At 37.6% G+C, this 21,969-nt stretch overlaps 1 protein-coding gene across 1 annotated transcript in view; it reads right to left on the reverse strand.

Annotated features, from left to right (window-relative positions):
• The window catches only part of DDX24 (DEAD-box helicase 24), a 33,298-nt gene extending 11,529 nt beyond the window's left edge, over positions 1-21,769 (reverse strand). Inside the window, exons 1-4 of the mRNA XM_003756159.4 lie at positions 21,685-21,769; positions 17,211-17,939; positions 7,036-7,371; positions 1,274-1,427 (exon numbers count right to left, since the gene is read on the reverse strand). Coding sequence (XP_003756207.1) covers positions 1,274-1,427; positions 7,036-7,371; positions 17,211-17,939; positions 21,685-21,712 — 1,247 coding nt within the window. The 5' untranslated portion in view covers positions 21,713-21,769. The remainder of the gene's footprint in view (positions 1-1,273; positions 1,428-7,035; positions 7,372-17,210; positions 17,940-21,684) is intronic.
• Between the last annotated feature and the right edge of the window lie 200 nt (positions 21,770-21,969).

The following is a 21,969-nucleotide window of genomic DNA, read 5'->3' on the forward strand; positions in this document are numbered from 1 at the left end:
TCATATAATGGTGACTCTGACTTAAATCTGCAGTGAAGGAAAACTTATTATCTCCTGAAGAAGCCTATTCTACTTTAGAGGCAACTTCAACTATTAGGAAGTTTTTCCTTCTGGGCCACTAAATGGCACAGTGGATATAGTAATAGGCCTGGAGTCGGAAAAGGAGTCTCCTGAGTTCAAATCCAGGCTCAGGCACTTAACTGAGTGACCCTGGGCAAGTCATTTAACCCTGTTTGCCTCAGTTTCCATATCTGTAAAATGATCTTAGAGAAGGACATGGCATACACCTCCGGTATCCTTGCCAAGAAAATGAGGCCACAAAGAGCTGGACATGACTGAAACAACCTAACAAAAACCTTTTATCAATCTGAAATTGGCCTCTCTGAAGCTACGCTTAGAGACAGAAAAACCTGAGTTCAAATCCAGTTGTAAACACACACTGGCTGTGTGACCCTGAGACTCTTAGCCTCTGTCTCAGTTTCCTTATCTATAAAATGGGGATAATAATAGCACCTACCTCCCAAGATTGTTACAAGGATCAAACGAGATAATATTTGTAAAGCCTTTTTACAGTGCTTGGCACATAGAAGGCACTTAATAAATCCTTCCTTGCTTAACACATCCATCCTTTCTTCTTCCCTCTGGGCATAAAAATCTCTCTTCCATGGGAAAATTCTTAAGATACTTGGCTAGCTACCCACAACCCCATTTCAACTTCTTTTCTGTAGATTAAACATCCCTGATTCCACCAACCAGTTCTCCACTGCATTGTTCCTCATCATTCTGGAGATTCTCCTACTCAGAAGTTAATATTTTATACTCCAATTACAGTCTGCTCAGGGTAGGCTACTAATGGGATGGATGCTCAACTTCTTCATCACAGACAATGTGTCGACTGATGAAGACCAAGATAATGTACACTGTTTTGGCTATGTTATACTGCTAACTCATGCTGATTTTGCAGACTACTAGGACCCCCGGGTCTTTTTCAAATTAATCTAGATACTCCTTCCCCTATACTCAATTCCTAGAATTGATTCTTTGAACCAATTTCTTTTTTTAACCTAAAACTCTGAGGCTTGCAGACATGGTACACACTGATAACATCAGGGGAGCTTCAGTGAAGCCCTCTGGGACAAAAATGAGGCCTGCCATTCAGGCCATGTTACTAAATTGCTGGGAAAAAACCAGGGTAACTGAATAACCAGGTCACCTAATTAGGAACAGGTTGGATTGAGGAGAAGAAGGCAAGAGTTCACAAAAGCTCTTTTACCTGAGCTGCCTGAGATTCGAGAGGTGCTGATGTTGCTCTTTAATTAACTCCCACAGACGCCCAGGGGTGGCAATCACAATTTCTGGCCGCCGAGTCAGCATCCTTTGCTGTTTCTGAGGAGCCATTCCACCAACCAAGAGAGCAGTTTTGATGCCTAGAACACAAGATACAGGGACACAATGGACACAATGAGGCATCTTATTTCCTAGAATAATCAGCGTGACAGGAGCAAGGACACACAGCGGGGAGAGCTGGTCTCAAAGACAGGAAAACCTAGATGTGAGTCCTGCCTTTGACCCATAGCGGCTGAGTAATCCTGGGCAAGTCGCTCCCAGAGTCCTAAGCAACTCTATAAAATGTTGAAGTTGCTGAGAAGTTGGTAGAGGGAATTTCCTCACTGGGGGTTACTTGTGTCCCTTTTCCTAATTACCCCTAATAAGTGGGGCATTTAGACACACTAGCCCACACCTGGAGATGCAGCTCTCCAAATCCACAAAAGCTGCACCAAATGCCCTGTGACTCTGCTTAAAAAGATTTTGAGATCACTGAATTTCAGGATTAGGAAGGATCTGGTGGAGCACTGAATATGGATCACAACATAGTATTTTCATCTGTTTTTGTTGTTGTTTGCTGCTTTTTTCCTATTTTTTTTTCCTTTTTTCATCTGACTTTTCTTGTGCAACATGATAAATGTGGAGATACTTACTAGTTATATGATCCCGAGCAAGTCACTTAAAACCCCAATTGCCTTCCTCCTCTCCAAAAAAAGTACTTAGCACAGAGCTTGGCACACAGTAGGTATTATATATACATGCTCCTTGTTCTCCCCCTAAAAACAAGGCTAATCCCTTTCCCACGATAGCCTTGCAAATATTTTAAAACAGCAGACATGTCCCCCTGAGCCCTCTGTTCCCCAAACTAAACTGGTCCCCTGACCAATTTTTATATGATACTGGTTTTAGGCATTCCATCATTCTCGGTGCCCTTCTCTGTAACTAACCATGATGCTATAGATGCTATGTTAGCCCAAGATCACATTAACTTTCCTGGCAGCCACATCACATAGCTGACTCACACTGAGTGTAAGAATTCATGAAAACCAAATTATTTTACTGAGTTGGAAAAAATAACAGCAAAGTTCATTTGGGAGAGCAAAAAGTCAGGAACTTCAAGGAAACCAAGGGAAAGATTCAGCAATATCAGACCTTAAACTATAAGGAAGAATATTGGTGTTGAAGTATTAAAAAAAGAATAATTTCAATTACTTTAAAATTATTTTGCATAAATAAAACCTATGCCACTAAGAACAGAAGAAATGTAAAAAATTGGGGAAAAACTTTCATAGATAATCTCTCAGAATGTGATTGGGTTGGAATATTGTTTGAAATGATAAGCTGGTTAATTTAGGAAAATCTTGGAGATGTGAAGAAAGATGCTATCTACCTTCAGAGAAATGCAGAAATATGCGTTTTACGGTCTTACACACGTATATGAGTATATGTATGGTTATGGATATCTATGCATTTTACACACACACACACACACCTAAAAGCATAGATATAGACAGACACATATATACATACATACATATAGAGATATATTCACACTCAATTGTCACCTTCTTTTGAGTGAGGGAAAAGGAAAGGGTGGGGGGGGGAAGGAAGGGGGGAACAGAGTGCGCAACAGAGAGCAAAAAAAAAAAAGAAAAGACAACAAGGAAGGGAAAAAAAAGCTGGGTAGCTTTGAAAACAATGTATATTATTATATAGGTTTTCTAGAAATGGAAATTTGTGGTCTGCTGTGTATATGGCAATGTATTGTTTTTTCCTTTTCTTATTTTGTATTTTAAAATGATTGAAGGGGAAAGTAACAAAAGTTGCAGGGGAGATAGAAAAAGTGGGAAGCTAATTTACTGTTGGTGGAACTGTGAAATGATCCAACCATTTTGGAGAACAACCTGGAATTATGCCCAAAAAGTCATTAAATTGCCTTTGGCTCTTTGGCCAAACAACAGCACTACTAGGCCTGTTTCCCAAGATAATTAACAAAAAGGAAAAGAACCTATATGAACTAAAATATTTATAGTAGCTCTCTTTGTGGTGGCAAAGAACTGCAAATTGTAGGGATGCCCATCAGCTGGGGAAATGGCTGAACAAGTTGTGGTATATAATCGTGATGGAATATTACTGTGCTATAAAAAATGATCTTAGGAAAATGTGGGTAGGCTTGCATGAAATAACACAGCAAAATGAACAAAATCAAATATTACATTAGTCACAACAATAGTGTTTTAAGAAAAACTTTGGGTAATTAAGTCATTTGACCATTAATATAAATTAATGTAATACCCAAATTAATGACCTATGAAAGAAGACATAATCTGCATCTGGAGAAAGAACTGATAAACAGAAGTACATAAAGAGTGGTTTTACAATATACATATTTTGTGTCTAATAGTGATCACCCTGGAGGTTAGGGAATGGGGAGGAAAGTTACGTGAAAATCTTATTATATATTTAAAAGGACTATCAAGTTGTATATAATAGATTTGAAGTTTCATGTGCAATCATCTCTTTTTCTATTACACTATTACAGAAATGCTTTTTTAAAATTCAGAATAAAATAAAACAATAAAAATAATAGCTAATGATAAAAATCGCTATATACAGGAAAAAAGTCTAAGAACAGAAATCAGAGAATATCTACTTTAAGGGATGTTGGGATACAGACCAAGAAAGAGATAAAAAGGGGAAAGGAGAGGAAGAAAGAGACTGAGAGAAAGCAAGGAAGAGAGAGGAAAAAGAGGGAGAGGAGGAGAAAGGAAGAGAGAAGAGGGAATGAGAAAAGACAAAGGAAGAGAAAGGGGAGGTAAAAGGGAAGAGAAAAAGAGAGGGGAAAGGGGGAAGGGAGAACAAAAGGGGAGAGGAAAGAAGAGAGGGGAGGGGAAAAGGAGAAAGGGGGGGAAAGAAGTGACAGAATTAGAAAGAAAGGGGAAGGGAAGAGGAGGAGAGACAGAGACAAAGTCAATTTTATTTAATCAATCTCATATACAACCATTTCCCCAAAACAGAGATTTTCCACTGTAATCATTAGTAAAAGAGAAGGCTGGAGTCAAATCTGTGAAGGTTGTTGAATACCAGGATAAGCAGTTTGGATGCTACTGATGAGACAAATTATGTCCACTGTAAGCACTAAATATGCCAGCTTTCAAATGTCTACACAGAACAAGAACCATGCCTTCCAGGGAGCTACTAAATGACCAAGAAGTCGGAGGGTAGGGTCCTTGACCCTGACAATTAGATCTAGTAAGAATAGCAGACCAACAAAGCAACCTTTAGACGGTCCACAAGGCAGATGAAAGGGGAGGGAGTACAGGACAAGACTAACCTCAGGGAAAAATAAAACCTCAGTCCCTCTTCACACCCATACCTATACCTACACACTGCTCAAGTTCCCAAAAAAGTGGCCATAATCTAACAGCTACCTGTCACCAGAAAAAATAAAAACTCACCGGAAAATAAGATGGTTAATATTTTTTCCATGTCCTTCAAGAGACTCCGCCTTGAGAACATGATAGAATGGTGAAAAAGACCCTTTGGACTCATTTTCTTGACATTGCAGGTCTGATCATGGGACTCCCCCATTTGATCAATTCCAATGACTCCCCATTATCTTTAGGAACATGCAAACTCCACTAATTCATTTTTAGTCCGTCCACACAAACCTGGCTCCAAAAAAAGACCAACCTCTCCCCTATTGCAATCCAGTCAAACTGCCCTTCTCTCACATTCTACATAATATACTCTCTACTTCCCACCAAGCCTTCACACCTATCATTCCCCTCCCTGTAATGCCTTCTCTCCATCCCTCTACCTCACAGAAGACCTCACTTTTGATATACAGCTCAAGTACCATCATCTACAACTCAGCCTTTCTTTATCCTCTTACCTGCTAAAGCTCTCCCTCCCAATCTACTTTGTATTTAACCCACTTTATATACATTTTTATTTATTAACTTAATATTTATGGAGAATGTGTTTATATATGTACTTGTTATCTTCTCGTACATTAAAATGTAAACCCAATCTAAGAACTGTTTCATCTTTTTGGATCTGGATCTCCACAACTAGGATGGTACTCATAATACTAAATACAAGAACCAAGTTTGGAATCATGAAGACATATTCAAATATATTTATTTACTAGCTGTGTAACTCTAGGCAATCTACTTATCTTTGATCAGCCTGTTTACTATATCTGTATAGTCTATAGTATCTATAAAATGGGGATAATCACAATACCTACTGCTTCAGGGTTGTTGTGAGAATCAAATGAGGTAATAATTGTAAAACACTCATAGTACCTGGTACAAAGTAAGTGATATATAAATGTTAGCTATCATCATTATTATCCTGGTTGACTGATCAATAGAAAGTAACTAAGGTCATTTAGTGCAACTTCTTAAATAGCTTGCCTAATGTCACATAGCTAGTAAGCTGTGAAAACTAAATATATTCTGTAATTGACTCTATTCTGCAACCTTATTCTGTATTTTATATATCAACTTTTTCTTTGTCTCTGAGTGAAAACACTCATGAGTTCAAAAGTGAATACTCAAGTGAGATGAAGAAGTTGTTTTCCTATTGATCACTTTTAATTAAAGAAAAACTCTGAGATAAAGTTAGTGGTTCAATGCTTTCATAAAATATTCTGATTCTAAGGGTGCTATTATCTCAGCACCACCTGCAAATCCCTTTGTGCCAAAAACTTGTTATCCCTCATAATTTCATCTCCTAAGAAATTCCATGACATTTGCATATCATCCTTGAGAATATACAAGCTGGTCTTATCTTTGCTTGTTTTTGCTCAATCAGAGACAATCTTATCTCATTCCCAGGAGACTATTCCTAGGTCTGCTAACAATAGCCTCAGGATACAGCTGGGTCCCATAAATACACAAAGAAGAGAGGTGGTCTTGGTCCCACATTTGTGCAGGCCCATTTTTCTCGGTGTAATTAATCACAATTTCTCACCCCTATGATGCTGCCAATCCTATAACTAACTGCATTATTTTCCCATCTACCTTATTGTTTCTTTGCCCTATGCTTATAAAAAAAATTGCATCTCAAATTCTTGGTCTTGGACTCACCAAGACAGGCATTAGATCCATTTCCTGCTAATAAACTTGTTATCCTGCTCAAAGCCCAAGAAATGGAATTCCAACCCAAGATTCCAGACTCCAATCAAATTTTTTTCTAGTACCACCTAATAGTTATTCATAATCAAATCAAGCTAATACAGTAGAAACTCAAAAGTGATTATCAGGAGCCTTTCCTAGATGTCTAATTCTGGAGACGTTTTTTCTTTGACTGGTTTCTAGTTTTCTTATCTGTAAAATGAAAATAATTTCTACCCTGACTATTTTATAAGGCTGTTGTGAGAACTGAGCAGGTCGATATAGCTTATCAAGTGTGTGTATATACATATAAATGGATGGATGGATGGATGGACAGACAGACAAATGACTATTATCAAATGACGATTAACAGGAAGAAAAGGTAATCATTGCAATTGTTCCATTCTCTTGTGACTTAGTAACTGTTGTAGCCTTCAGGGTAAGGGAAAGGTTGATGTCAAGTTCTTCTTTAAAATATAAAACTTTTAAAATTAGCTAATTGACCATGCAGTTGGTGCCTCCCAGGTTGGGGGCCCAGGTAACCATAGCACAAGACCACATGGGGTGAGACATAAGTGAAGTTTACCTGTAAACTTGGCGACGGCATCAATATGGTGTTTGACTTGGACAGCCAGTTCCCTAGTGGGCGTCAGAACAAGTCCAAGCAAGGGCGAACTCCTATTGCTGTGACCAGTAGGCTTTTCCTCCTCGAGCTCCAGCTCTATGTCAGCGGACTCCTTTTCATCGCTCGGACTGTGAGAGGGGTCCCCATCCTTCTCTTCGTTACCATCGTCAGAAGAACCATTGGCATCCCCCAAGGACTCTCCATCCTCAGAGTGACCTCCGGCCTGCTCCTGCTCCTCCTGCCAGCGCAACACTGAGTGAATCATTGGGATAGCAAAGGCAAGGGTCTTCCCGCTTCCTTGGAAGGAAGAAAAGAGAGCAAACAGAGAAATGCAGGCAGGTCAGGCCTGGGATTTTGCTTTGCTCCGAGCCGCAGATGGCCCTGGAGACAAGTCACACCCTTGGACCCATTCCCACAACTATCGAGAAGCCACAGTGGCAGAACGGATAGCTAGCCTGCAGACCACAAAAGCACTGCTCTGGGACCCCAGAGAAGGTGCTCAGTGCCCCCAGATGATGCTCCAAGACTACAGAGCAAATGCCCATCTGCACTACGAGATACAGTTCCTCCCTGGGAGCTATCTACACCAAAGAAATCACAGGTTTGGTACCAAAAAAAGCATTGCTACTACAGTAACCAAGACGATGCTGATGACAGTGATAGGAGCCATCCTCACAGCAACTCACATTTCTGTAGTGTTTTATAGTTTACAAAACATTTAAGGAAACAAACAGTGCCTTTTCCATGTAAAATACTGAGGGACAAGGATGTGATGGGAGGGACAGAGCATTGGGTCTGGAGTTAGGAGGACCTAAATTCAATTCTGGCCTCAGATCCTACTAGGTGTGGATGACCCTGAGCAAGTCCCTTAACTTGTCTATCTCAGTTTCCTCATCTGTAAAATGAAGATAATACCAGCACCTACCTCCCAAAGTGAGGATCAAATGAGATAACATTTATAAAATGTTTTGCACACCTAAAAACATCCTTTTTAATAATAACACCATATTTATGTTATTATCAATCATAATAATCATGATGGGGGGTTTGAACTCAGTACTCTTATGGCTTTGAAATTTGGAAAAGACTATCCAATTCAATAAACATTAAGTACTTACTGGATGCAAAGTTACAGGGACATTTAAAGGCACAACTGGTATTCTCTATAGACTTTTTCCTGACAACATCACTAGGAAATCATTTGAGTGTCAATGACCTTAATTGCAGATGAAGAAATTGAGGGACACACACACACAGAGCTAGAAAGTTAAGAGAGCCTGGATTCATCTGACTCAAGTTCAGTGCTCATCCTGCCCTCCCTCCCCAACCCTTCATCTATGTCTCTCCTATGGGAGGTTGCCAAGGGCAATTATCAATGGGCTCATTTTAGAGATGACAAAACTGACAGACAAAAGTGAAAACATGGTCTCTATCATCAAACGGCTTATGCCCACAGCCTCAGATGTTTATACTTAAAACTAAGAATAATAATAAGAATAATAAACATTTATATAGGGCAAAGAATTTCTTGTACAATAATACATCATTTGATCCTTTCAACAACCCGGTGAAGTGGATGATATTATTTATTCCCATCTCATAGATCTGTAAACTGAGGCCGGGGTGGGTTGTATAGGATCACAAAACTAATAAGTGTTCAGTGAGTCAAGATTTGAACCTAGGCATTCCTAACTCCAAACCTGGCACAATAGTCACCGTACTGTGCTGTATAAAGGCAAGTTTGGTAGAAGGAATCAGAGACTTGGTGAGATTAGCCCCAATATTCAAAAGGAAGAAAATTAAAAGGGAAGTAGTATATGGGTAGGGAGAGGTATAATGCAGAGAAGTGTTGATATTAATATACCAACATAAGAAACTCCAATATCAAAAAAAGGAGAACTCATAAAATGACATCATTTTGGGGTTGGAAAGAAGGGCCATCAGATTCAAGCTATACCCCAGAAGGAACCCTAAATACAGTGTTATCTAACCCTAATAAAAGTAAACATTTACATAGTACCTATGTTCCAGGAGTAATGCTAGGCACTTTACAATTATTAACTCATTTGCTCTTCACAACAACTCTGAGAGGAAGTTGCTGTTACTATTGCCATTATACAACTCAGGAAAGTGAGGTAGTCTGAAGTAAGATAAAGTAAGTAAGGTGTGCTCAGGACACACAGTGACTAACTGCTTGAAAAAAAAAAGAATAGTGAATAAGAAAGCTGAAAAGGTAGATTAGGGCCAGGTTATAAAAGACATTAACATCCAGTGGAGAAGTTTATAATTATCCTAGAGATAGAGAACCTTTGAATTTGGTGAAGAAAGAAGTAACATGGTCAGATTCTCACTTTTTGCAGTGGGGAAAAAGCATTGGGGCAGGGAAACCAATTATGAAGCTATTAAAACCAGTCAGGTTCCAATTAGTGAGAATAATGAATCCATGAAGAGACTGCACTCTTTGAATTCACGTTTCATATTTCAATAAGGCTGTAACCAATTACCAAATTTTATCTTATATAAATTCAAATTTGAATACACACAACCACTTCAGTAGTCATGGTTTTTTAACTAATCAGGACCTAACTGTGATGTAATGAAGAGGGGATGGGGACCTGAATCAAAGTGAAGGATTCAGATGTCAGATACTGTAGAGATTGAGTTTAACTTTGACTACGGGCAAAATTCTGTAATATATTATTAAGGAGGGGCAGCTAGATGGTGCAGTGGATAGAGTCCCAGCTCTGAAGTCAGGAGGACTTGAGTTCAAATTCAGCCTCAGACACTTAATGCTTCCTAGCTGTGTGACACTGGGCAAGTCACTTAACCCCAACTGCCTCAGCAAAAAAAAAAAAAAATATATATATATATATAATACACACACACACACACACACACAAACAAATATATAATTAAGGAGATATTTAATAAGCATTTAGAAAAGGAAAAGGTAATCACTAAGAGAGAATATAGTTTCATTGAGAACAGAACCTGCCCCAGGAATGCAGGGCTGGTTCAATATTAGGAAAACTATCAATATAATTGGCCATGTTAATAACCAAATTAACAAAAACCATATGATCATCTCAATAGATGCAGAAAAAGCATTTGATAAAATCCAACATCCATTCCTATTAAAAACACTTGAGAGTATAGGAATAAATGGACTTTTCCTTAAAATAATCAGCAGCATCTATTTAAAACCATCAGTAAGCATCATATGTAATGGAGACAAACTGCAACCATTCCCAATAAGATCTGAGGAAACAAGGTTGCCACTATCACCAGTATATTTAATATTGTATTAGAAACGCTAGCTATAGCAATAAGAGCTGAGAAAGAGATTAAAGGAATAAGAATAGGCAATGAGGAAGCCAAATTATCACTCTTTGCCGATGACATGATGGTATACTTAGAGAACCCCAGAGATTCTGCTAAAAAGTTATTAGAAATAATCCACAACTTTAGCAAAGTTGCTGGTTATAAAATAAACCCACGTAAGTCATCAGCATTCTTATATATCACTAACAAAATCCAACAGTCAGAGTTACAAAGAGAAATTCCATTTAAAGTAACTACTGATAATATAAAATATTTAGGAATCTATCTGCCAAGGGAAAATCAGAAACTTTATGAGCAAAATTACAGACCACTTTTCACACAAATTAAGTCTGATCTAACCAATTGAAAATATTAAATGCTCTTGGATAGGGCGAAAGCAAATATAATAAAGATGACAACATTACCTAAACTAATCTATTTATTTAGCTATACCAATCAGACTCCCAAAAACTATTTTAATGACCTAGAAAAAATAACAACAAAGTTCATATGGAAAACAAAAGGTCAAGAATTTCAAGGGAATTAATGAAAAAAATCAAATGATGGTGGCTTAGCTGTACCAGATCTAAAATTATATTATAGAGCAGCAGTTACCAAAACTATTTGGTATTGGCTAAGGAATAGATTAGTTGATCAGTGGAATAGATTGGGTTCAAGGATAAAACAGTCAACAAATAGCAACCTAGTCTTTGACAAACCCAAAGATCCCAGCTTTTGGGATAAGAACTTACTGTTTGATAAAAATTGCTGGAAAATTAAAACTAATATGGCAGAAACTAGGCATTGATCCATACTTAACGCCATACACCAAGATAAGGTCAAAATGGGTTCATGACCTAGGCATAAAGAATGAAATTATTAATAAATTAGAGGAACATAGGATAGTTTACCTCTCAGACCTGTGGAAGGGGAACGTCTTTATGACCAAAGCAGAACTAGAGATCATTACTGATCACAAAATAGAAAATTTCGATTATACCAAACTGAAAAGCTTTGTACAAACAAAACTAATGCAGACAAGATTAGAAGGGAAGCAATAAACTGGGAAAATATTTTACAGTCAAAGGTTCTGATAAAGGCCTCATTTCCAAAATATATAGAGAATTAACTCTAATTTATAAAAATCAAGCCATTCTCCAATTGAAAAATGGTCAAAGGATATGAACAGACAATTCTCAGATGAAGAAATTGAAACTATTTCTAGTCATATGAAAAGATGCTCCAAGTCATTATTAATCAGAGAAATGCAAATTAAGACAACTCTAAGATACCACTACACACCTGTCAGATTGGCTAAGATGACAGGAAAAATAATGATGATTGTTGAGGGATGTGGAAAACTGGGACATTGATTCATTGTTGGTGGAGTTGTAACAATCCAACCATTTTGGAGAGTAGTTTGGAACTATGCTCAAAAAGTTATCAAACTGTGCATACCCTTTGATCCAGCAGTGTTACTACTGGGATTATATCCCAAAGAGATTATAAAGAAGGAAAGGACCTGTATGTGCACGAATGTTTGTGGCAGCCCTCTTGTAGTGGCTAGAAACTGGAAACTGAATGGATGTCCATCAGTTGAGAATAGCTGAATAAATTGTGGTATATGAAAATTATGGAATATTACTGTTCTGTAAGAAATGACCAACAGGATGATTTCAGAAAGGCCTGGAGAGACTTACAGAACTGATGCTGAGTGAAATGAGCAGGACCAGGAGATCATTATATACTTCAACAACAATACTAGATGATGACCAGTTCTGATGGATCAGGCCATCCTCAGCAACGAGATCAACCAAATCATTTCTAATGGAGCAGTAATGAACTGAACTAGCTATACCCAGAAAAAGAACTCTGGGAGATGACTAAAACCATTACATTGAATTCCCAATCCCTATATTTATGCACACCTGAATTTTTGATTTCCTTCACAAGCTAATTGTACAATAATTCAGAGTCTGATTCTTTTTGTACAGCAAAATAATGTTTTGGTCATGTATACTTATTGTGTATCTAAGTTATATTTTAATATATTTAACATCTACTGGTCATCCTGCCATTTAGGGAGGGTGGGAGTAAGAGGTGAAAAATTGGAACAAGAGGTTTGGCAATTGTTAATGCTGTAAAGTTACCCATGTATATATCCTGTAAATAAAAGGCTATTAAATTAAAAAAAAAAAAAAAAAGAAGTATATCACAATTTGAGAAATAAATTTCATAAAGCTTCAAAAAAAAAAAAAAAGAGAACAGAACCTGCCAAACTAGAATAATTTCCTTTTTTTCTTAAGAGTTCCTAGATGTCAAGGTCAAGATGTCAAAGATAATGCTGTGTTGAATCATTTCAATTATGTCCAACTCTTTGTGACCCTTTTAGGAGTTTTCTTGGCAAATACAGAAGTGGTTTGCCATTTTCTTCCTCATTTCATTTTGGAGGTAAAGAAACGAAGGCAAACAGGATTATGTAACTTGACTAGGGTCACACAGCTATTAAGTGTATGAAGTTAGATTTGAATTCCGGAAGATCTTTTCTTGACTCTGGGCAGCTGTGACAATTTATCTACTGAGCCACATAGCTATCTCCCACCATATATAATAATAGCTAACTCATATTTCAGCAAACTATTTTGACAAAATCTCACACAAGGAAAGATGTAGGCTAGATGACCATATGGTTAAGTGAAATCACAGCTAATTGAAAAACTAAACCCAAAGAGTAATTACTAATCAGTCAATGTCAATTTGAAATGAGGTCTCTAATAAAAATGCAACTGGATTCTTTCTTAGGAGTTACACTATTTTACATTTTTATCAGTGACTTGAATACAGGAATGGATAGAAAGTTTATCAAAGCAGCACTATGAAGGACTCTGGATGAAACAATCAAAATCTCAACAGACATCAATGATAGACTGAACTAGTATGGTTAAATTTAACAAAGGTAAATGAAAGGTCCTCTTTCTTGTACTTTAATAAAAAATTTTGACTTCAGAAGTACAAGGTATGGCTCATATCTAAGTGAAAGTTCATATGAAAAAAAACAATCAAGATTTTAGTAAACACATTCAATTTATTTAGGTAGATTGAAACAACCAAGTAATTAAACAGTATTCAATTTGAATAGTTCAATAAAAATAATGATTCTTTCTTAGAGTTACACTAATTTAATTTATCAGTGACTTGAATACAGGAATGGATTAAGAAAGTTTACAAGAACTATGAAGGACTTATGATGAACTAATCAAAATCTAAGACATCAATGTACTGAACTAGTACTGGTTAACATTTAACAAGGCTAAATGAAAAGTCCTATGAGCTTTAAAAGATTTGACTCAGGATGTGAAAAGATAGAGAAGCTCCATATAAGAAATTCAATATGAAAAACAATCAAGAATTTTAGAACCAACAATTATTTAGGGAGAATTGAATAACTCATTCAAAGAGTTACTAATAAAGAATAAATTATTCAAAATAATTAAGGAAAACTAATAATAATGGATTCAGAACATGATAGCATCTTAATATGCTCATAATAAGATGTGATCATCCTGCCTAAATAGGCTAATGAAAAGCTGGAGAAGCTTCAAGAAGAGGATCTCAGGATTGCAAAGATAGGAGAAGCACTAGAAGGAGATCAATGAAAGAACTAAGAATTTCTACCAGAGACTAAAGCTATAGCTAGATGTCAAGTCTTCAACAAATCTTCTACTTGCAACAATATGGATGAAATAGCGCAGTTTAACAAAAAAGAAAAAATCCTCACAACTATAGCTATCCAAAAGTGGAAAACTTTCAAGAAGAGTATTCCTATGGAAGGATGGAAAGAGTTAGGTAGACAATGAATTTCTAATCGGTAGCTGCTATGTCCTTCCATCTCTATGATGGTTCCTTAAAAAAGAAATAAATAAAAGAAAAAACTTGTTAACTATCAAAGTAATCTATTATAGTGCAGAAATATAGTAAGAACTCAGATCCCGATTCCCTCCCTAGCCATTCACTGCTGGTAGTTGCAGTCTTGTGAAATCTGTCAAGGTAGAGTGGTCCACTACACACCTGTCAGATTGGCTAAGATGACAGGAAAAAATAATGATGATTGTTGGAGGGGATGTGGGAAAACTGGGACATTGATTCATTGTTGGTGGAGTTGTGAACGAATCCAACCATTTTGGAGAGTAGTTTGGAACTATGCTCAAAAAGTTATCAAACTGTGCATACCCTTTGATCCAGCAGTGTTACTACTGGGATTATATCCCAAAGAGATTATAAAGAAGGGAAAGGGACCTGTATGTGCACGAATGTTTGTGGCAGCCCTTTTTGTAGTGGCTAGAAACTGGAAACTGAATGGATGTCCATCAGTTGGAGAATGGCTGAATAAATTGTGGTATATGAAAATTATGGAATATTACTGTTCTGTAAGAAATGACCAACAGGATGATTTCAGAAAGGCCTGGAGAGACTTACACGAACTGATGCTGAGTGAAATGAGCAGGACCAGGAGATCATTATATACTTCAACAACAATACTAGATGATGACCAGTTCTGATGGATCAGGCCATCCTCAGCAACGAGATCAACCAAATCATTTCTAATGGAGGTAATGAACTGAACTAGCTATACCCAGAAAAAGAACTCTGGGAGATGACTAAAAACCATTACATTGAATTCCCAATCCCTATATTTATGCACACCTGCATTTTTGATTTCCTTCACAAGCTAATTGTACAATAATTCAGAGTCTGATTCTTTTTGTACAGCAAAATAATGTTTTGGTCATGTATACTTATTATGTATCTAAGTTATATTTTAATATATTTAACATCTACTGGTCATCCTGCCATTTAGGGGAGGGGGGGGGGGTAAGAGGTGAAAAATTGGAACAAGAGGTTTGGCAATTGTTAATGCTGTAAAGTTACCCATGTATATATCCTGTAAATAAAAGGCTATTAAATTTAAAAAAAAAAAAAAAAAAAAAAAAAGGTAGAGTGGTCCATTACATTAACATTTTATTTAACTATTCTACTTATTCTCTTTCTGTGTTATTATTTGCCAACAACTTGAAAGTCTCATTGTCCTCATTTCTGAATGTCCAAGTCTGATTTTAATATCCTTGTCACTGGTCACAAAGGGGAAGGTATGGCAGAGACAATATGTTTTTCTTCCTCCCTTTTTTTAAATCTAGCAATAGTAGACATTTAGGATTATAAAATTGTAAAACTGAAAGGAACCTTTAATTAAATCACTGATAAAAATTTTCAAGACCAGAGTGTCAAGAAAAGGTCCTTGGGTTCCTACCACTGGAGACTTCCTGCCATATAGACATTGAACCATTAATGACTACCCTAAGCCTAACTATACAAGTGGCTCTGAATTTGTACAAATGCATTATTACCTTGTCCATATTGCTCTATCTTATCCATGATGAGATGTTTTATCAAACCTTGCAAAACAAGTAGGTGAAAAGACTTATGTGAACTGATGTGAAGTGAAATAAACAGAACCAGGAGAACATTGTACATAGTAACAGCAATGTTTTATGTTTTATGATGAAGAATTCTGAATGACTTGGCTATTTTCAATAATACAATAAGATGATCCTAAAGGGCGTATAATGAAGAATATTATCTGCCTCCAGAGAAAGAAGTGACATTATCTGAATTCAGATTAAGGAATGCAATTTTCCACTTTTTTTCAATGTTTTTCTTTTATTCAAGATTTCTTGTACAAAATGACTAATATGGAAATGTTTTACATGATTGCATATGTATAATCTATTCATGATTACTAACTCTCGGGGAGCAGGCAGGACAGGGAAAGGAGGAGGCATAGAATTTAGAACACAAAACTAAAAAATGTTAAAAAATTGTTTTGACATGCAACTGGAGGGAAAAATAAAACTGAAAAGACAAAAAATGTAGGAAAGGCAAAGTAGGATTTCTTAAAAGCTATGTGTTGAATTTTATTTATTAAAAAGAAAAGCAAGCGATATAAAAGAAAGATCCATAGTTTTATGTACAATCCTCTTTTTTCTCTTCTACTATGTAAACAGAAATGCTCACTTTATATAGTATCTAAGTTCAGGATAAAGGTAATTTTTTAAATAAAGAAGACAACAAAACTAAGGAAAGAATATGAATAGTACTCTCCGTAAAGAGTGCAATAGATAGAACACTGGGCCTAAAATCAGAAAGACTCTTACTGAGTTCAAAATTGGCCTAAGATACTTACTAGCAATATGACACTGGCCAAGTAATTAACCCTGTTTATCTCAGTTTCCTTACCTGTAAAATGAACTAGAGAAGAAAGGGCAAATCATTTTACTATCTTTGCCGCGACACTCCGAATGGGATCACAAAGAGAACATGACAGTACAAAATGACTGTGCAAAAAGAACTCCAGTAAAAGAGATTCCATTTTCAACCTAAAATATAAGCTGACATATTAAAAAAAAAAAAAAATTCTAACGATGTAGGGGAAAAAAGCTTGCTAAAATCTAGGTAAACTATATCTAAAGCATTCCCCTCAGCTATCAATTTAGTAACTGAACAAAAAATTAAATAAAGTTGGTTTCATAAGACCTGATAAAATTGTGCTGGCTTTCTGATATCATGGCTTCCCTTTCTAGATGTTGACCAACTTTAACTGAACCACAGAGATCTAATCTTATAGTACCTTTTCCCATGTACCACAATCTTTCACATATAAGCAGAGCCAGTATTATCTAATGAACCAGAATTCAAATAATCGCAGACTCTTTCCACTAAAGTCTCCTTTTCTGCCTAAGAATAAGAGAAAAGCTCACCTGTTTCTGCAGCACCAAGGATATCCAGATTATCTCGGATAGCAGGGGCCAAAGCCAAAGCCTGAATAGGAGTCGGAGCACTGAAGCCCAGGGAGCTCAAGGCTCGAAGGACGGGCTCTGGTACAAAAAGGTCCTTCCAGGCAGAGACGTCAGCTTTCTGATCATCCAACTTGGCTGTCCAAGTCTTTACTTTAGGGGGAACTTTCGAAGGAGCAGCCTGAGAAGATGCTTGTGCTTTTTTCCCTAATTTTTTTTTCTTCTTTTTCTGAGCAGTTTTGGGAGGACTTGTGATTTCTACAACCCCACCTTCTTGGAGACCATTCTCAGGGTCTGTGTCGAGTTCACACTTGAGTACATCTTCCTGGAAAATTAGGTCTTCATCTGCAGAAGAAGGATTTTTTTTCTCTTTAACAGCTATCTCGGTTCCCAGGTCTCTGTTCTTCTTCTTCTTCTTTTTCGGCTGGGAAGTTGTTTCTTCTTCTATCTCCCCCTCAGACACCACAGCATGAGATTTTCTCTTTTTGGGTTTTTCTTTTGATGAAAGTTTTGAGGGACCTACCAATTTATAATCATGAAGCTCTTCAAAACATACCAGATCTTCAAGCTGTCCTTCAGCAAACACCTGTGGGTCAATCTTCACAGGTTTCCAAGTTCCTACAACTTTTATTCCCTTTTTCCTAAATCTAGCAGAAGGCAAAAATCCTCTCCCTTTCTTGAATTTTGTGATTCCTTAAAAAAAAAAAAAAAAAGGTCAACTGTTAGGTCAGAACAGATAACATAGATTTTCCCTTTCCAAAATTGGCTCGAGAGGTATTTTTGTTTTTATTTTAAATTTATAGAATAAAACAAGCATTTCCATCACATAGTATATATTTTTTAAAAAATGAATGCACATAAAATTGTAAATCTATTATGTACAATTTGCCATTCCTTTTAAATATACAATAAAGTTATCACATAAATGCCTTTTTGTAGCCAAACTCTCCTAGGATTTAGAATTAAAAGATCTTCAAAACCATCTTATCCAACTCCTTGCTTTTAGAAATGAGAAAATATAGGTCCTAAAATATGAAATGGCTTGTCCAAGATCAAAAAGATATTAAGTTGAAGAGCCAGAATCTGAACTCAAACAGTGCTCCTACATTTTACCATTCCTTTGGTCTCCTTCTTAGGCTTTTTATCTTCCTTCTACCCCATCTATTAATGTAGGAATCTCAAGATTCCACCATCATTTTCCTTCTCTTCCTTCTACATTCTCTCCCTTGGTCATTTCGTCTGTCCTCAAGGCTTCAACCACCATCTCTATGCAGTTAATACCCAGGTCTTTACCTCCAGACCCAATTTCTATTTATGAAAACATAAAAATAATTATGAAATATAAATTATAAAAATATTATCTGTCCAAATAACAGCAATTGCTAGCATTTTGTTATTTAATCATTTCAATCAGGTCTGACGCTTTCTGAACTCATTTGCAGTTTTCTTGGCAAAGATTATGGGAGTGGTTTGCCATTTCTTTCTCCAGCCAATTTTACAAATAAGGAAACTAAGGCAGTGTTTGCCCAGATTTGTGCCAAGGTCACACACTAGTAAGTGTCTGAGACAAGGTTTTAACTAAAGTCTTCCTGATTCCAAGTTCAGTGCATTATCCACTGGACCAGCAGCTACTTCAAAAGACTGTCCCAAACTATATTTCACCTGTCTACAAAACATCATTCCCTCCAGAACTTTACATTCAACATGTCCTAAACTACTTTCCTCCTCCAACTCTATTCCTCTTTCTGATTTCTCAATCTCTGTTTTCCCAAGGACTAACATGTAAAAGCAGAAACAGGATTAAGGGAATAGAAAATTTATGCCCTTGGCTAGTGGAGACATTAGGAATAGCTTGACAATTTGGAACTTTGTCCAAAGGGCTATAAATCTGTGCATACTCTTAGATCCAGCAGTGTCTCTCCTGGGCCTGTATTCCAAAGAGATCATAAAGGAAAGAAAAGGACCCACATGTGCAAAAATATTTGCTGCAGCCCTTTTTGTAGTGGCAAGAAACTGGAAACTGAGTGGATGCCCATCAGCTGGAGAATAAGTTATGGTATATAAATACATATATGGAACACCAGGTTTTGCAAGGGTAAAGGCTGAAAACTATCTTTCCATGTATTTTGAAAAATGAAAAGTTATTATAAAAAAAATTTTTTTTAAAAAACAAAATACTTGAGAGTGAGGAGGGCAGCATTCAAATTCTGGCTCTCACTAAACTACCTGTGGCACACTTTCCAGACTTGACATCTTCACCAATACATAATGGAATTGGACTAAATGGTCTCTTCAAACTCTACATCCTATGATAAAATCCTATAAGTAGTCTGGACAGAGGGAAAGGTGCTGACTGCAGCAAAATATGGTAGGAAAGCTTAAAGTAAGTTTCAGGATTCAGAAGACAACTTGGGAGAAATCGAAGTGGAAATACAAATCAGCAACCTAGGACAGTAGAATGGACATTATTTTATAAAAAGGGCTCAAATTTTTTTTTTTTTTTTTGGTCAAGAGACTCCTTGGAAGTGTGAAGAAGGCTATGGATTCCTGCTTGTATCTTCAAATGCATTAAACAAAATACATGGAGTTATTTTTTTTTAATCCAGGTATATTAAAATATATGTTTGCAAAATATTACAGTTGATAGTCAATACATTTATTTAGCACCTACTATATGCCAGGCACTGGGCTAAGCACTAGAAACATAAACACGAAAAAAGAAAGGACCTTCCAAGGACCCCACAATCTTAATATTGGGGGAGAGGGGTTGTTTTTTATAGACATCTCAAATTTATTCTCATAACTACCCAGGAAGATAAGTACCACCACACAGCTCCATTTTATAGAAAACAGAAGTAAATATGTTAACTCGTAATGCCCAAGAAACTGCGCAAGACAGAGATTAGAGACCAATTCAATAGTTTATTAAATGGAGAGAAATACTGGGATCCATGTTGATCCCAGGGCTAGACAAGACTATCATCTCAAAGAGGGGCTAGGAGCCTTTTATGGAATAACAACAATGGAGGGACCTAGATGGGGATAACCTGATAGAAGGAGCTTACTGATATTCTAATGACATTAAGGAATGTCTATATCTCAACCATTAAGAGGGGACGGTCATAACCTAAGGCAGAATTATGAAATAGGACAATTGGAGGAACTGGTCACCCCATTAAAAGTGACCTTTGGCATAATGAACTGACTTGCCTCGTAATCTTTCCTTTAGCACCTTTAAATGACACTCCAGAAAACAAGATTACTAAAGGAACTCCAGATTAGGGCTTTCCTTCTAATTATTTCCAATTTATTTCTAATTTACTATATATATATATAATAAATTAGAATCCTATTTACCTCAATCTCCTCATCTATAAAACAAGCTGGAGAAGTTAACTGTAAACTACTTGAATTTCTTTTTTTTTTTTTAATTTAATAGCCTTTTATTTACAGGATATATACATGGGTAACTTTACAGCATTAACAATTGCCAAACCTCTTGTTCCAATTTTTCACCTCTTACCCTCCCCACCCCCTCCCCTAGATGGCAGGATTACTTGAATTTCTTAGCCAAGAAAACTCCAAATGGGATAAAAAAAAAAATTAGACAGGACTAAACAACAACAAATAACGGGGCTATGAGATCCTTGAGGGCAGGGACAGTTTTTTGTATTTCTTTGTCTCCCAGCGCTTAGCAACCCAGTCTGTCAGTTCCACCAATAAGACACCCCAGCTAGTGGCATTTTCCGTTTGGCTCCTCAGTCTCCCTTCATTCCAGAGTTTTTTCTCCTTTAATTATTTCCTCTTTATTCCGAATATAGCTTATTTTGCATATTTTTTTGCATAGTCTCTCCCAGGCATCTCGGGATTGCAAAGAAAACTATACGGAAAGACTGCGATTGAAGCGTAACTTTTCCGCTTATGCTTCTCGCCTTTTTGGCAAGTTAATATGAATATTTGTGGATGACTTCCTGTGTGTAACTGACATCGCGCGGCCTCAATGAGTGGCGGAGGGAGCGGAAGGAGAGAATTCGAAATTCGGGAAAGTTACAAGTAAGTGTAGAAAACAGCACAGGCGCACCCTCCCGGAGGGCCAGGGCCGCCGCGGCCGCGGGTAGCTTCCGGCCTGGCGGAAGGATCGGAACTCGCTGCCCCCTCGCTCGGGCTCGATTTCTCCCTACGCAAAACGGGAAAGGGGGGGAGGGGGAGGGAATCCGGAAGGCCCCGGCCCGGAGCCCGTGCGGCTCCCGCGGTAGGTGGCGGACTCCCGCACCGTGCTGGGGCCACGCAGGGAAGCCCAGACGGCCCCGGCGGGCCTCCTTCCTTCCCTCCCCTCCCTTCCGTCTCCCAGCGCCTCTCGAGTAGTTCGCGCCCACCTCGGGCCAAACTTCACGCGGAGGAGTTAGTGAGGAGGAGGGTCGAGGACCCAGGCACTCACCGCGTGAAGTTTTCCGAGCCGCCGCCATGGCTTCCGCAGCCGCCGCCGCCGCCTCTTCCTCAAAACTACACCACGTGGGTGTCTCTACTGGGGGCGGCCATGACAGCGCGAAGCCCCGCCCCCTCCCAAACCGGCGAAACTTTATTGGCAGCTGCTTCTGTTCCTTCGCGAGCGTAAACGTAGGCGCTTAGACCTTAGAGTTTGCGCGTCTTGCTCAGAAAGGGAGCCTACTCTGCTTCTGATTTCGTAGAATTGAGTCGAGGCTGCGCATTCATTAAGCGCTGA

The sequence above is a fragment of the Sarcophilus harrisii genome, chromosome 2, assembly GCF_902635505.1.
Source record: "Sarcophilus harrisii chromosome 2, mSarHar1.11, whole genome shotgun sequence".
NCBI lineage: Eukaryota > Metazoa > Chordata > Mammalia > Dasyuromorphia > Dasyuridae > Sarcophilus > Sarcophilus harrisii.